Source organism: Notothenia rossii, assembly GCF_949606895.1.
Source record: "Notothenia rossii genome assembly, chromosome: 2".
In the NCBI taxonomy this organism is placed as follows: Eukaryota; Metazoa; Chordata; class Actinopteri; order Perciformes; family Nototheniidae; genus Notothenia; species Notothenia rossii.
In genome coordinates this window covers 88,830,737-88,848,736 of record NC_136904.1, presented here as the reverse complement: position 1 = coordinate 88,848,736, position 18,000 = coordinate 88,830,737, and the positions used below count along the sequence as shown (strand labels likewise).

The window sequence follows — 18,000 nt, the reverse complement described above, 5'->3', positions numbered from 1 at the left end:
ACAAAATACAAATATGAACCCAAAAAGGAGCATAATATGTCTTCTTTAAAGACAAATGGGTCAATCTTAGGGACATACTGTTTGCTCTGCCTCCAGTCAATTATGGGTTTTTGGCCATTTTTGGTCACAGCCGCGGAGATAACTCAATTCAATCTCTGGCACACATACAGTATGTTGAAGCTTACCAATCTTGGAGCAAATTGCAAAACAACATCTCCAAAGATTTATTTTACATTATTTTTGCAACATTCAAGGGATCATTTACTGCGGGTTATTTGAGAATAAATGGTCCTGCCATGGCTCCATCCCAACAAACACACACGTTGGTTGGCTCTCGGGGCGGGTGTGAGCGATTAGGGCCTCTATGGTGGCAGGCTGGTATGGAGTGGTTGCGTAAGATGCTGTTATGCTTGAAGCAAAGGAATCTGAGGCGAAGCTTGTGGTTGGCAAACTGCAGCCTCCACACACTTTTTTCTCCTCGACTTGTTTTCCTCTAAAGCTCACCCCCTTTATTTCCACCCAGGTCCCCCGTTACTCATCCTAGTTCCTGTCCTCTTGTTTTTCTTTGACATTGTTCTGTCCCTCTCGCCTTTGACGTCCCCTTTTCCATGTGTCCCTCTGTGAATTCTTCCCTGGTTATCTGTTACATTCTGCTGTTTCTTTTTCCTTCACCTCCGCTGGCCTTCAGACTTACTCAATAGCTGTGTCATCTCTTTTCACTTTCCATCTTCCTATTCTCACCCTCATCCATCTCTTCTGGGCTCTCTTCCCCTTTGTCTGTCTGATGTTTTTCTTGTTCTGACACTGTGTCTCTCCTAACCCCCGCTGTAACCCCTGCTCCGCTAATGTCTCCTTTCCCACCGTTCTCCTCGACTCCTTCTCTTCTTCCCAAACCGATTCATCCTCACAAAAACAACACGACAGGAATGAGCACCAACAAAGTGAAATGTTTACGAAGGTCACAGAGAACTTTCTGTTCTGCATTAATACTTCTGTATCCTCATATTTCTTCTTGTGGTTTCAAACAGAACGGGTTCCTGGCACTGACCAACCACCTATTTGAGAACTTGACTGGCATGTTGATGACATTTTTTTTAACAACACATACTGTCACAGTAGCTTTATGCCTAATTTGTTCCCACAGATTTTTAAACCGCAATTGCTGACATTAAAAAAAAAAAAAAAAGGACATATCATGCTCATTTTCAGGTTCATATCAGTATGTAGTGTCTCTACTGGGACATGTCTCCAGGCTTTAATGTTCAAAAAGCTCTTTATTTGTCTCATACTGCCTGTGCCGCAGCACCTCTTTTCACCCTCTGTCTGAAACCAGAGCACAGTCTGCTCTGATTGGTTAGCTGGCCGGCTCTGCTGTGATTGGTCAGACGCTTAGAGATGTCCTGCCCTTCATCACGTACAATGTGTTGGCGCCTTTGCAGACCAATTGCATGCACAACAAACTATATAAAAGAAAGGGAAAACCCCAAAAAGCACAATAGGGCCTCTTCAGCACTTAATGACGACAGGAAGTTTCGTAATTCATTTTTTAGGAAGACAAAATGAAATGTCTTGTTATTCACATAAGACCACAAACCCAGCATGTAGGCTTCAGTATTCAAGGGTTTGGTTTTTGGTAAAAAAAAAAAAATGCAAGGCCTTTTTTGCCTTGTTCAATTCTGGCATCTCACATGACGAATAAATATTCATCAGTTTCGTTTCTACTCTTTCTCCCTTTGAACGCGTCACTACAAGTTAAAATTGCTTTCACAACTGGAATACGTTACTGTTCATTTCCTGAAATACATTTCCTTTCTTTGGAAAAATGTCTCATGTTGCCTTGGGAAAACAGTCTGACCTCCAAAAGAGAACTGCAGTGTTGTTGCCATGCCGGCCTAAACGTTTTATTTTGTTGTTTACTTTATGTGTTTTTGTTGTTGTTGTTGTTTTGTTTCAACCATTTTACTCTGTAGGACTTTGAGTTGTGTTTACAAAAAGGAAAAATGCGCTTATAAATAAAATGGATTATTATTATTGACCGTCCGTCTTACCTATAAGTGAGGTCTGTCCCGGGGTCACTTTGCTGTGTTTGAGGATGAACTGGCACTGGGTGTCGGGGGGGAGACACTGGTCCAACAGCAGAACGCCCGGAGAGTCTGTGGGAGTCGATGGATCCCTCCCTGCCCCGCCCACGCTGCTCCCCCCATCCCGAATGTGGCTCATCTTAATGCTGAAGGGAAACTCGTGGCCTGAAAGAGAGGGTCAGGGTCCGGGGGTTAGAGGGTCCGGTATGTGCATCAAGTCAAGGGAGAAAATATGTATAATATTAATGAAATAAGATGATTTATGGAAAATGTGCATATGTCTGAAGCATTAACGTGAGGTTAAGTCGATTTTAAATATTTAGAAACATTAATATTTCATTATTGTTATATTTTACTTTTCTTTTTTTACATATGTTTTTTAGTAAGTCATATTATTATCATTGTTTTGGTATTATTATGATTATTGATTGATGTCAGGTTAGCTTTTTACTTCAGCATTATTGTGATTTAAGACTTTTGTTGATGTTTTTGTGTTGTGTTTTTTTCCTGACTTTCAATGTGGAAAATTAAAAACAACAATGGTAACAAAAGGAAGAAAATATGATTTAAAATTGTAGCAGAATTTGTTCCATGCAGAAAAGAATGAGCGGTCTGTTGTTGGGGAATTCAGTGGGAACTACAGAACAAAAGATATGGTTAAAAAAAATTCACATAAATACCAATGTGTCACTAACTGCTGTGAAATGCTTCCGGATGTTCAGTTGTTGGTGGACTGCTGATGCTGTAGTAACCCCCGCTGTGTGTAATCTCTACATTAGTACTGACTGTTTTCTTAGCATCAACAGAAAGATGAGACAGGTTGTTTTTTGTTGAACTTTAATTAATTCGTAAAAGATGCATGCATGCAGATTTTTAAGAAATCCAAGTATTTTTATGAATCTTATCCTACACCACTGGAGGTGAAGCAGCTTAAGAGCATATTAAAAGAAAAATGGGTAAAGTGTAGAGAGAGAAGAGTATTTTTATTCTGATTTGAAAGAAAGTGTTTTAAAGGGAATGTTTAAATAACAATATCTATGTCACGGGACTCACCAATGAGAGGGTACGGAGGCTCGTCCTTACTGGAGCTCACCCACAACCTGTGGTCTTTTTCGCAGCCCTAGCCCCAGAGAAGGAGAATCAGGATTAACAATATATAATGCTTACATTTCAATGAAATTACTTGTCTGTGTCTTTCCGGATTGTGTCAAGGTACCTACAGGAAGTACGTCTGATGTAAGGAAAACCACTAAAAATGCTTATATTACAAACAATCCTGATGTTTTTGCAAATTGTAATTAATGAAAGGCTGAAATTGGTGAAATTTCCCCCAAAAAGCATGTGTTACAAACGGTTCTAAAACATTATAAGTCGTGGGAAAAAGTCCAAATTCCATTACTTTGTTAACATGCTTCACGCTTTGTTAGGACAGTCTAAAATGAATACTTTCATCTATTAAACGTAGATGTTAAACAAAGCCTATTTTATGTCCATACTCGTACTGTGCTCAAAATTAATTTCTTTAAGGCAGTACAAAGAAAACATTCCTTCATCCAAACAAAGTTAAAAACAATTCCAAACCTTATTTCTACCGTGTCAAAATGAATAGCTCTGGTCGAGGCTACTTTAAATAACATCTAAACGCAGTCACTTGTAATCCAGTTGAGCATCAGCAGCGGTCTTTACTCACCGAAATGCCAAACTGCAGCAGAGCCATGCGGATGACATCAGACGTGCTGTCAGTGTGGCTGACCGCAAGCGTTTTGGCCTGTTGGAAAACGTTGTGGACACATTAGGGACATTTGTAGTTGGTCGTGCGTTACATGAATAGCAACACTGCCGATGATGTCATTAATTATCCACTTAATGTGGACTTGGAAAAAAATCACAAAGGAAAGAGAAAAAAGCTTACATATGCACAGTTTCCAATATCCTTTGCAAAAATCTTCAGAGGGATGGTCTTGGGGTCGTCCTTCTCTTTTCCCTCAAGTATCCGACTGTAGGGAAACACAAAGAAAGAGGTAAATAACAGTGTTACATTGAATATAAAATGATGTGACCAAAATAGCACTGTTATATAGTTGGCAGACAGTTGGAGTTATAAATTAATCTAGCTGTAAAACTAATGTATGCATTCAGGTAAAAAGCATGTATTTATGAGAACTGTGTGTATTTTAATTTATGTGGAAATTGTTCTTTTTACATCATTTCTGTTCCATCCTAATCAAATCTTTTCTCCCCTTATGAAAAATGTGATTTGCAAGCTGAACCACTGCACCAAAACAAAGCATTGCAGAGTCCAAACCAATTACCTTTTGATGAGTGCAAACCACTTGTCCTTGTGCTCTTCGGAGCTAAAGAGGATAACAGATAGGGATTAAAAAACATCATCAGCGGGAATCATGTAAAAAGCAACTGTCTGTTTTTCTCTATTATGTAACTTCTCCTGGTTTGAACCGCAGACTTCACCCCGAGCTACGACTGGATTCTTTCTCATGCAAAATGTAATGTGTGTGAATGACTTTGAATGCATGTATGGCAAAGAGGAAGCTGCAAAGATATAGCCTAGAATAAATGAATGTATATGTCGTGCATGTGCTTCAGACTAACTGCAGTTGGATTGATTGTCTTGTCTTTTGCACAAAAGGGTTTAGGGATTTTGCGTTGGCGTGTTCAGTTATCAGTTCCCTTTACGATGTAAACCTCAGAACAAAGTGTACTCTTGTTTGAATTGACTCAGAGAGGCATCTTAGAAAATATGTTTAGTATGTCTGGCAAGAATAGTTGTCAAGCAATGCTAGCAGACATAATAAACAAAGTTATATAAGAGGAAATAAAGTTGTCACTCTATTGTTGTGAAAAACACTGTGTAATCTTTACAATGTATCAACGTTATTACTGGCTCCTATTCCCTTATATTACTTTAAAATGCTGTAACTTATTATAAACACATTTATACACAGATTTGTCACATTTTTCATGGGCGCAAACCCCATACTCAGCTCTGCTGCTCATCCCACAAATGCATGTTCGTCACAGATTTGGCACCATTTGAAAGGTAAGAAAACAGGCTTTCCATCGGTATAAGATTTATTGCCAAGAAGCATTGTTACAACAAAGAAATAATCTACCAAACACAGATTTCCTTACTTTTTGTGTTACGTATATTTTACCTTGGACTTATTCAATGTACTTTATTTAGTTAGTACTTCATTTAATATGCTAGTCTACTCGTCTTTTTTTGCCTTGTATTTGCACTTTCCCTTTTACTGTTACAATGTTAATTTCCCCACTGTAGGTTACCGTAATTAAGATAGTATTCAACAATAGAAATAAAAGTTCGGGCATTTCAGTTTTTAGCCTATTTTGTAGTGTTGATGTGAAGGTGTGTACCTGAAGGAGGCCACACAGTTGCAGGTGGGCCAGCCCATGACGAAGCTCCTCTCTGGGTTGGTGCTTCCCTCACACACCTCCTCCAGGCAGCTGGCCGTCCACATCTCACACACTCGGACCTGGGCCTTCACTTTGAAGTGAGTGGAAGACCTGCAGATGACACAGTGTAATGCATCACATCATTATAATCAATAAATCTGTCTCAGTCTGAAAATATCTAGTGAAAATCACACCAAAAACCCCACAATTTCCCATTTGAATCTTGACATTACATTACATTACATGTCAATTGTTAGACGCTTTTATCCAAAGTGACTTAAATACATTCAGTACGAGGATAATCCCCACAGGAGCAATTTGGGGTGAAGTGTCTTGCCCAGGGACACAACGATATGCTGACTGCAGTGGGACTCAAACTTGCTATCCCCTGATTTAAAGTTCAGCGCACTAAGTTCAGCACACTATCCCACTGAGCCACAGCCTCCCATCTCCTGTTGACATCTCCATATGGTTTTAGTTTTTTTGTGACCAACATTCCAAAACCTCAAAGATATTCAATTTAATATTGTGACTTAAAAACAGACGAAGCAAAAACATCATCATCCTCACATTTACTGTAAGATGACACAACCAGTACAATTGTGTTGCTTTATAAATACTTAAAATCATTGATGAGTTATTAAAATTAATGTGGATTCATTATCTGTTGATCAACGCATGAATCAAATACTATATTTAGAAGACCTTTTTGCTAAAGAAATCCATAAAAGCGTTCCTTTTTAAAACATCCCATAAAAAACATCTTTATTTAGGGGTTCCACAAGGAACCTACTTGGATCCTCTAACTTTTAATTTTCTTCATGAATCATTCTTCCACAAGCCTCTAACATATGTCAGTCTTTCAAAAAAGCTTTACATGGATTAGAATTATTAAAAGACGCAGCTATTTCCAGCATTTTAATACAGGCATGCTCAGTAAAAGTGTATTTACACACCACTAGATCCCTGATTATAGAGGGACACAAGTACAAATGCTCACATGTGGCATTACAAACACACACTCTCCCTGCTATTACACAGATATAAAAAGGCACACAAACACACACATCAATTAACTTTTCCCTCTCGCAAACACACACACACACACACACACACACACACACACACACACACACACACACACACACACACACACACACACACACACATTCCTCAAACTCACTCTGTGTTAAGCCACAATGTAATGGCCAATTATAGCGAATAGTCTCTGTGCTGCAAGGGTCAGCTCCACCCACTGTCACATGACTCCTAGGATTACTAAATAGATTTACTCAAGTACTGTACTTAAGTAAAACAAATTGGTACTTTACTTGACTATTTCAATGTATTGCTACTTTGTACTTCTAACACAACTCAGGGGTTAATCGTGTACTTTTACTCGACTGAATATATTTAGTACCTTTAGTTACTTCACAGATTTGTATTAATGATGTGAAATATAATCGAGTGTTAAATCAGACTTCAATTCCACCTGGAGTAAATTCACAAGCTACCCTGCAGTATACAAAGTAATTCAAACTGTCTGCACCTTTACCAGCTTTGATAACATAACATATATATTATTCTGAAATGGACCAATCTACATAATGATTACTTTTAGTACTTTAAGTATATTTTGATGCTAATACTTTTTCTACTTTTGATCGCAGGACCTTCACTTGTAACCCTGTATTCCTACACTTTGGTACTTTTACTTAAGTACAAGATCTGAGTAATTTGTCCACGTCTGTGTGTGCGTAACTGCACAAAAGTGTGTGTTTGTGAACTCCAAAAACATAAATGTGCTATTTAAGGGTCTATTTTTGAACATGTGTGTGTGTGTGTGTGTGTGTGTGTGTGTGTGTGTGTGTGTGTGTGTGTGTGTGTGTGTGTGTGTGTGTGTGTGTGTGTGTGTGTGTGTGTGTGTGTGTGTGTGTGTGTGTGTGTGTGTGTGTGTGTGTGTGTGTGTGTGTGTGTGTGTGTGTGTGTGTGTGTGTGGCAGTTTGTGGGTGGGTAGCCCCATTCTGTAGGCCAGTGCGGCTTTGATCTGAGCCAGGCTTCATATGGATTTAATTGGCTTGGAAATAATTATATACTGGGGAGAAAATAAGGGAGGGAGAAGTTTAAGAAGCAGGGGAGTAAGGGAAGGAAACTTTAGGGGAAAGATAGGATAGAACTACATCCTCTACACATGTTTTGCCCATTTCTGTTAGAGACACAACTATGAAAGGTTGGTGCTTTGTTTTTCTAATTAGCTTCAGTCTGTTTTTTCTTGTTTATGTGTCTGCATTCCCTCTCACTCACACAACCACATAAACCCACACTGCTTCATCCTCCAGCACAGAAGGAAACTTACTTTGCCTTGGCGACGAGCAGCGTGTCTGTGAAGAGGAATAGGTGTCTCTCCTGGGTCTGCAGGCCCGTCTTCAGCTGCGTTTGAATATGACCCAAGAATAATCTGCGTGGACACTCAGCCAGGAAGGCCTGGACCAGGGGACAGGAATCCGGGCTGACTGGCGTCAAGCAGCTTTCCCTGGGGAGAGACAAAAGAAAGAAATGAACATGTGGCCTGGATGCGTTTAAAAGCGTGTCTCTAAGAACCTTTTGGATGTGGTTGGTTGAGTTCAAATTCAAGTCAGGTACATTTTATTTTTACTGGCAAATATTACAAGTCCCAAAGTTCCTTTTAACTGGGGCTTGACAGTGTATTCATTCATGCATGAGGGGAGAGAAACTTAAAACAAACTGGCACACAAGAGATACAGAGGGACAAGATGTGAGGCTTAATCTGGATGAAGATACAGATTAAAAACATCTGGAATGACGTACAGAGAGACAGAATGAGAAAGAGGGGAGAGACCTACGCCTCAAAAACTACTGAGTTTTATACAAGAGAGCTGCTTGCTAACCAGTGGATATGCATAAAAACAACAGGTCATCACCAAGACATGTTAGAAAAGGTAAGTAAACTAAATAAATTCCAGTTAATATTGAGGGAACGTATTATAAAGTGGCTGCAAGACTAAGTAAGGTGTAACTTAATCCTGAATAACCTTAAACATCTTGTCTTGGCTTTATTCAGTCCAGTGTTTTTCCTGTCCTGTATTAGCACTCGGGGATTTTCCAATGTCCTCCACACTGTGGTAACACGATTCAGCAGCATGGAACAAAAAAAAGAGAAAACGAGGCCCATGTTGTGGTGAAGCAAACTTGGAAAAGGCTGTAAAAAGGCCAACAGGTCCGAATAGCTTGTGCAGCAAAATCCCACAGTCCATAAGTGGAATATTTACCTTGTTATTTCCTGTATTTACGTCACTGGTTCCTCACTGTTTGAACCACACATAATCAAGTAAATGTTTGACTTTCTGACCAGTAGTGCACTCATTTGACTGCAAATGTGTTATTATTTGCATGGAGCTGCACAAAGATGGCTCTTTGAATGTAAACAGTCACAAAGAGCGGAGATTAAACTCGAGGAAGCTCTGTCGTGCGGCAGCAACGGAATAAATGACAAAGCTAACTGCCATTTTATTTTTTAAATGAACTATTCATCCAAAAACATTGTCCATCTTGTTTTTGATTTACTGTTGCATCATCCTTTTTGTTTTTCGCTCCTGAACTCTGGAGAAATACTTCCTTGTTTTTACTACAGACACAAATATCTTAGATTTTTAGATTTAATTAAAATTGTCTATCTTGTTTCCTTGCTGCAACGTGTGCCGCTGATAGACAGATGAAAACAGAGGGGGAATTTGTGGAGGAAGAGGAAGTAGTTTGAGGGCTCCATCCTTTCCTGTTTACCCTTCACAAGCAGATAAAAGGTCCTTAAACACAACACACACATAATTCTTTCTATCTCCGTCTCTACCTTTCTGTTCCTTCTTCATGTACACAAACTTCCACACACCCTTACTGCTCTCTCACGGAGGTACACACCCTTTCCATAACATATTCTACTTTCCGTTTTACTTCTCTTACGCATGCACCTCCATAACACTGACAAGGACACACACAAGACTCTGAGTAACCCCATAACAAAGAATGCAGTCCAAGTTTTTCTGGGAAGAAAGAAAAGACTTGGATCCCCTCATACATTGCAAGTGATTGGTTACGTAATTAATTAACGAAGAACAGAAGGCTATGCTGGAGTGCTTCCATTTCTGTCCCTCTTTGTGTGTCGTCCAAAAATAAATCCAAAAAAGGGGGTCTGAGAGAATTCAATTCAAAGAGATGAATGTAGCCACTTAGGCCTCGATGCTCGATGGGACACGTCGCCCTGCGGGAGTTTAAAACGTATTGGAAATGAGACAGAGACAGTTGAAGCAAAGAAAGATATGTCTGATTCCTTTTGTCAGCAATACTTAAGGACATGACGCCATGTGGCTTTAAAGCTTACAGTTGCAAAACAATCAGCTATTGTTCCACGAGGAAAGAAAATACTTCCCATGTGGTTTACTGGGAAATGATTTTACCCCACTTTGAAAACATTTACATAACTCATACACCATTTAACTGCAACAAATTAAGCTTTGCTTTCTTCGTCAGGGAGCAGAACAACAATGCAAACCTTCATGTTTGGTCACAATTCCTTCAGATTAGAGCCATACTGTGACGTTCATCTGTATTTCACCCTTTATTCTTTTGTCCAAATTTCTCCAAAAAAGTTAATAAAGCTTCAAATTAGTCATCTTTTTACTTATTTTTCCTCATAGCTTTGTGAAGCACCTTGAGATGACGTCTGTCTTTAAAGTGTGCTATATAAATCAAATGTATTATTATTATCTACATCAATGATATGTGACTCACCTACTGTAGTATCTGAGCTCAGCGTCCAGTGGCCCTCTCACTATTGGAGTAACTACTCTCTCAAAGTCTTGCCAAATGCCTCTGCAGGACGATGGCACCGGGGTAAAGGACCACCCCAGAGGGACGTTTGGAGGTTTCTGGGCTGCTTGATTAAGTTGCAGTGGGATTAACACAGTGCAAAATTCAAAAATGAAAATGTTCCTATTGTCCATTCAAATCAGGGAAATGCTCCTGTCATAGGAGCCCACACTCGCACACACCAACACAAACAGTCCAACCTTCCTCTAAAGCCCCTTTCACATCTCTCTGCCCCCCATAAAAAGACAACATCTTCCGTATTCACACCACATACCCTCCCTCCTGAATGAGAGATTGACAGCTGAGCCGGCCGCCCTTTGAATCTGACGGACGAGCAGCTAATGGCTCCATTGTACATCATGTGATGTTGATAAATTGAGTCCTTAGCCGGCCCGCCGTACATGGCCACCTTTGTGGAGGCACGGCAGCGTGTGAGGAGAACTGTTGACTTTCTGAAACACAATGAGAGGCCGGTGTACAATGAACCACACGACGACGCATACTAATGTCCCAGCGTGAATAATTAAACTGCACCGGACATGATTTGTATATAAAAGGTTGATTAGGAAGGGATCACAAAGTAGGGCAACATGACACGTCTGTTTGATTTATACAGCCGGAAAACACAAATTGATGATGGGATGATATTTTACTTGCATCTTCATTTGCAACATCAACAAGGACACATAGTTAACACACGAAACAAGAGAAAAGACCATTTACGTAACAACTTGTCCAAGACGGCTCTCTATCGTTTGACCCTAAATTAGAATACAGACTGGAGGAGTTAGAATATTAACACCATCAAAATGTAAAGCTACAGTCTCACACTATTATAATATACAACCAGGTATAAGCGGCATAGATTAGGTTTTCGAAATGATGGCAAATGTAATAAAAGTAAGAACTATAAAAAAAACATCCTAACATCCTCAACTGTCCTAATAAATCTCCAGCAGCCATCATGCCTGTTGCTGGAATCATATCGAAAGTGCTTGAATCATATCGAAAAGGATACGTAAAGTCATGGACACAAACATGATCGTCACACACACACACACACATACCTGTAGATACACACCCTGAGGACAACAGCTGGAAAAACAGCTGCAACTTTCTCATCTCCTCTCCGTCCATGATTTTATTTATTTTTGCCGACATGATCGTAACACTTTCATCTCTCAACACACTTTCTCTCATTTTCTTCTTCTGCTTTTTGGATTAATTAAAGCCCTTGTGATTATAATTAGGAATCAATATTTTACTAAACTGTTAACGCCACCTCAGCACTGAAATGGTCGATACTGATCGAGCACACTGACTCCCTGAGGGCAGCATCGACTCGATTACATAAGTGTCCATCTGCTCTGCTTTTGAACAACACAGAGAAGCACTCTGGTCTGTATGTGGTTTGTTTATTTGTGTTTTAGTATCTGTTTACTCAGTTTGTCTGCGAGTGATTGTCCTCTAATAGAAAATCTGACTCCAAGACCGCACATTTTCCGTTTATTTTCAATCAAAGTCAGACTAAGAGGTGTTCATCTTGTTCCTTATGTAAACTCTGACTGGGTTAAATCGCCGTAAAAGAGGCGAGTCAGAGATGTGACAGTGATTTACTAAAGATGTGTGTGTTTAAAAGTGTGTGTCCATTTGTAGGAAGAGAAAGTGAGAAGATGTGTCTATTCTGTTTGCGAGTCCCACGGTGAACTTGGACATGTTTGTTTCTTCATGAGGAGGTTTGCATTAGTAGGTTGACCTCTTTCTGTCTGTGAGGTAAAAGCTTTCCTGACAAGCATCTATTGACAGCGCAGTGTGTGTGTGTGTGTGTGTGTGTGTGTGTGTGTGTGTGTGTGTGTGTGTGTGTGTGTGTGTGTGTGTGTGTGTGTGTGTGTGTGTGTGTGTGTGTGTGTGTGTGTGTGTGTGTGTGTGTGTTAGCATGCACACCCGGGTCCGTACCATCTCCTGAATCCACAGTGGACCGTTTGTTCATCACCGGAAACAGCTTCAAAGACTTTAAAATACATCTCTGATGATCTAAGGGGATCTGCAGAGACAGGTGGTCTATGAATTCACTATTACAAACAGTGAATTTCAAATGACGCATAACTTTTAAGTAGATTTCATCCCTCTGCCTACACTGAGTGGTTGACAGGAGACAGACCTATACAAATGTAGAAACAGTGAAGTAGGAAACATAAAGCAGACTACCAGATCTCTTAAATCAAACTTCAACCTTCTGTCTCCTGTTTCCACCTGACTCACAGCCAGATCATTTCCATAGACAAACTATAATGTCACCCCTGGCCCGACACACAATGCTCTCTATAGGGAAACACACGCATATGCATACAGGGAAAAGCCCACACAGGATGAGGTCAGAATATTGAAATTGGCTTGGGAGTCTGGCGGCATGATGTCCTTAGCATGAGCTCTTTATTAAAACCAGGAAATGTGTTCTTGTACTGTATGTGGACGAGAAATGTCCTCAAACAACCAAATAAATCTCACATAAATCACCTCAACTAAGACATATTCTTTCCTTTTCTAAGAGCAGGTGAGGACTCGGGTTTCAGGTTAATTAAAATGGTTAAATAAATACAGTTATATCTTCACGAGATTACTAACATGTGTCTGTGTACTTGGGACCAAGAGGAATGGCTGTACGTGTCGCCTTGTGGTGACACAATGGCTGATATTGAGTGAGAGGTCAGGGCAGTCATCCAATCACATGTGTTTATGCTTTATGGTGCAGCCACCTTCCTCCCTGCAGTATAGATTTCATTGCTGGAGGAGGAGGGGGCCTACACTTCAGGTTCAACCCCTAATACTGTAAGCCTGGAGACTTCTGCTGGACGATGTGTGTGTGTGTGTGTGTGTGTGTGTGTGTGTGTGTGCGTGCGTGCGTGCGTGTGTGTGTGTGTATGTGTGTGTGTGTGTGTGTGTGTGTGTGTGTGTGTGTGTGTGTGTGTGTGTGTGTGTGTGTGTGTGTGTGTGTGTGTGTGTGTGTGTGTGTGTGTGTGTGTGTGTGTGTGTGTGTGTGTGTGTGTGTGTGTGTGTGTGAGTGTGAGTGTGTAGAGGTGATGTAAGACACTGAGCTGAAGGCCAGAGAGCCTTTCAGCACCTCTTGGCCTGATGGGAAATGCAGGGCAGAAGAAGCAAAAGACAGAGTCTCTTTAAAGATATGTGAAAGGAGAACAACTCTCAACTCAACTCTCAGGCATTCAGTTTATACTCCCAGCTACAGTAATCCAACTTTATGATGAATAAGGTCATCAAATAAGAACTTCAAAACTGGAACTAAAGTATATTGGGTGATGAAAAATATGCCTAAACCACTGCCAAGTACTGCTGGCAGAACTGATGTATCCAATAAACTCTCATTATAAGAAATTAGGGTGTTATAGTTCTACAACCAAAACATGGAGATGATCTGAAAGCTTTAAAATGGGCCCTACAGTATTGTGCTTTTAGGGAGTTTCCCTCTCCTGTAGTGAGTTATATCGGTTTTGGTACATGTAAATGGTCTGGAAAGGCTCAAATCCATGTATTCCCTCCAGAGTGATACATTCATGATATTCTGTATAAACTGTGAAGTCCACTGAGACAAATGTAAGATGTGTGATATTGGGCTATATAAATAAACATTGATTCATTAAAAAGTAGAATTGTGCAAGTTTTCCTTTTGTATAAAGCACCACAATAGTATTATATTACAATATAAGAATTGAATTCCCTTACATTACATGCCCTGCAATCTCACTATTAGGTATGCACACCTTGCTAAATCAATGCTTAAACTTCGAGAGATCACAAGTATTTATTCCAAACAACTATAAAAAAGTAAAATACCCGAATGGAATTTACAATCATCTCCACCATGAACTTCCACCTTCACCTTCTGTGAGTCACCTGACCACAATCATTTCACATGTTTCCCCTGGCAACGCCCCCTGCACTAACACATGTCCACATCCGGACATTAATGAGCACCTCACACACTCACTGCCATGCGAGGTGTTGACCCCAGGTGACCCCCACTGGCCCCTACACCGCCTGATGAGGTCAAAGGTCAAGGGTGACAGCTGAGAGTGTCAAGCCCTGGCTCCATAACTCCTGAGACTTGTAACACACACACAATCACACACACACACACACACTGGTCCGACAAAGTGACTTTCGCTCAACAGCCAGTCTGTCTTGCCCTTCGTCTATGACTACAAACTGAATGTGTGAGAAGTCTTTCTTTCGCACTTGACAAACACAAACAGACACAAACATCCCGAGAGCATCGACCCTTTTAACATTGTGGAGTGTTTCCCTCAACGCTTCAGTTTCACAGTTCAGCATGCTGCAGCTCAGCTCGAACACTAAAACTGCCTCGAGGTTTGCAGCCTGCACCCACAAGGGACTCCATGCATTCCTTCAGGGATGCTGATGCACTCCATTTGTGGCAGTTCTCGATTGAGCTTAAAGTGGTTTTTATTCACATTTGTACCAAACATTGAATGTTCTGACAGTCCCTAAATTGATGTTTCCCCATCTAAAATCCACCCCTAAAAAGCAGGCACCCGCTAAGATACACGACACAAAGATTCCTGTATATAAATGCCGTCCTCGAGGGGTTTGTAATTGCTTATTTCCGACCCTGTTAAAGGAAGAGGAAGGGATTTGTGCGATACAAGGGCGATGAAAGGCCTGATAGCTCTGGGAGAAGTAAGCATTTGAACCCGTTCTGAGCCATGAATGAATCTGGGAGGCCAAGAGAAGAATTTATGGCGATGTGGGAAACTATCTGAATCTTGTGAAAATGTATAATCTGAACTTTAAATCTGAATCCTTTTATATATTCGGTATTTTCCCAGAGAGTGTTTGACTCCAACAACTTCTGCTTCTACTCCTCGTGCAGATTTTCCAGTCAGTCTGGTGAATTTAACCTGCAGCCTCCCAGCTTCTCTTTACTCTAATCTCTGAGCTATTTCCCCTTTAAATTCCACGGTCAGTGTCTCTAGGGCTGAATAAAAAAAAATTCAATGAGAAACATGAGAAGCCTGGTAGTCAATGCACACATTTTACATCCAAAAAAGCACATTTGCAACAAGTTCGCAGTGACAAAAGGCCAAGTAATGAGCCACCGGCAGATATTATTAAAGTCATCTACAACTGAAAGTGTTTTAAAGATATTACTGATGTGTAAACTATGAGTAGAATAACAAATACGTGGTTTAGTTCTACTAAAAATAAACAAATGGCGGAGAATATACACAAGCAAAAAGGCTTTTTCACCATCTATTAAACAAGGACTAATTTGTTTATGATATAAATTAAGCATTTAGACCTTCCTGTTTTCCTTTGGTCAAATTTGACCAATTTAAACAGAAATATGGCTTACTGAATGTCACTCAAATAAATGAAAACCTGTGTGTGTGTGTGTGTGTGTGTGTGTGTGTGTGTGTGTGTGTGTGTGTGTGTGTGTGTGTGTGTGTGTGTGTGTGTGTGTGTGTGTGTGTGTGTGTGTGTGTGTGTGTGTGTGTGTGTGTGTGTGTGTGTGTGTGTTTAATCATACCTGGACGTGCTTCTGGATCTGGTAAGTGCTTTGCTGATGACCAGCGAGGGAGCCGATTGTCGTCTCTGGGCCAAAGTCTTCATCTTCTGCACAGACAGAGGAAAAAGAGGAAGAGGAGAAGAGTTAATGAAAGTGGTGACAGGTTTGCAGAACATAATGGTTTGCATTGCATGATAAAGATACAATCGCATGGTTGCAATGCACACATTCAGCACTGGTTGAAGCTGGTTGTTTGCTGTGGTCAATGCAGGAAATACAAGAAAGGGAAATAGACAAAACTTCAGGTCATGTGCGTCTCTTTTCGTGTGTGTGCGAGAGACTTTTAAAGAAAGGGAAGGATGGTGACTGAAAGAAAAGGGAAGTGGCGGCGGTGAAGAAGGAAAAGGGGAAAAGAGGAAGTGAGAGATGGTTAAAGATGGCACTCACAGACAGATCAATGACCAAGAGAAAGAGAAATATGTCGTCTCGCTGGTGCACAATGCCCTCACATATTCTCACTGTAACATGATGAAGTGTAGGCTCACAGAAGAATGACAGGCTTCCCTGCAGCCACCACAGACATTTGAATTCAACTTAATCTATTTACAAGAAACCCATGTGAGCGCAGAGCAAACAGTACATTCATTCAATCTGGGGAAATAAATCTGATGTAGCTGCATACATTGAATAAAACTCTGCTTCCTGGACTCATCCTGCAGTGACTTATGGGTAACATTCCTCCACTGTAGAAGTGTTGAAGGAAGAATTTGACTCGTGTTAGTCATTCAGGCCAAAGACACTACAGTGCATTGTAATATATAACATAATGTGCATTAGGGGGGTGCCTGGAGTGAATACAAATGCTTTTACTTCACACCAAACATACTGGTTTTAAAATATGTAATGCAAAGTGTCCTTTAATGAGCTGCTGAAAGCTATTTAATTACATTTTCGGTCAGTTTAATGGGCTTTTGGCTTTTGGAAGATATTCTTATTGCAATTAAAGTGAGATTTTCATTATTTTCTTGCAAGAAATGTATCAAGAACAGTGCAAACTCAGCACATTCCCAAAATAATGGACTTAAAAGCAACACAGCACCCATAAGATCACATGCTTGTTTTCCCTTCAGGTGTTGAGGACATGTGAGCAGTGACATGAAAACACTTGCACTTGGCATGACGGGACAACAATACGCTTTCTTGTAAAATATACAATAACAAACCTTTCCGGATTAAATTATGCTGACCGTGTGCAGAAAACCAAATAGGAAGCATGCACTGTAGGCAGTAACAATGTTATCATGTTAGCCTACTCTGCAGGATAAACACTGATTAACACATATGCATGTTCCTGCATGTCAACTTAACGTTCAACTTCTGACACAAACATCTCAAAACAAACAGCTCCTGAGTGATGAGGCATGTGGAAATGTTGGATTTATGCAGTGTTTTTCAGCCAGTGATGAAAAAACAAACTTGTGTTTTTTCTGCTCAGCCTGACAGCTCATTTCTCACAACTTTCCAAACAAGGCCAAGGTGCAACAACTGCTCTTAAAAATAAACTACAGTAAAATTTGTTTTGGATTCCCGAGACTACGTTTTACTAACTGCAAGTCCCTGGCTGGGATGTGGTGAAACACTCACAGAAACATTACGAAAACACTGGTCTGTTGCCAAAAAGTGATGTAGTGTGTTGATTCAATTGGAGTAACACCATAACACTGCTTGGAATCACTTGCACATTGACTGCTAACAATCATGCATTGATCTGGATGGTAGTGTGAGTTTATACAGGGAATACATCTGGGTTGATCATTAAAACTGCATTACTCTGCACAGCCCTCTTTTTTGTATACAGTTTAAGGCTAGTAAAGGGTATTTTAGGCAAGGCAAACTCTAGAAATGTGAGGATATCACTAGTTTTGTCTGTGCTGGTTATGATGAAAGTCAAAGCTTACTTGTTATTTTGAAATTGGACCAACAAATAGACAATTTTAGCAACTATATGGCTAAATATTCTCCCCTTTGCTGCTCAAATGCTGACTGCTTAAAGCTGCAGTT

The 18,000-nt window shown here is 40.3% G+C and overlaps 1 protein-coding gene across 2 annotated transcripts in view; it reads right to left on the bottom strand.

The window, feature by feature from the left end:
* The window catches only part of LOC307030201 (rho GTPase-activating protein 20-like), a 63,974-nt gene that overhangs the window by 17,961 nt on the left and 28,013 nt on the right, over window positions 1-18,000 (bottom strand). For both annotated transcript variants that reach the window (XM_079666491.1, XM_079666490.1), the window contains exons 2-9: window positions 15,961-16,046; window positions 7,870-8,046; window positions 5,475-5,624; window positions 4,394-4,435; window positions 3,994-4,078; window positions 3,772-3,849; window positions 3,135-3,201; window positions 2,049-2,246 (exon numbers count right to left, since the gene is read on the bottom strand). In XM_079666491.1, the coding sequence (XP_079522617.1) occupies window positions 2,049-2,246; window positions 3,135-3,201; window positions 3,772-3,849; window positions 3,994-4,078; window positions 4,394-4,435; window positions 5,475-5,624; window positions 7,870-8,046; window positions 15,961-16,046 (883 nt within the window). The remainder of the gene's footprint in view (window positions 1-2,048; window positions 2,247-3,134; window positions 3,202-3,771; window positions 3,850-3,993; window positions 4,079-4,393; window positions 4,436-5,474; window positions 5,625-7,869; window positions 8,047-15,960; window positions 16,047-18,000) is intronic.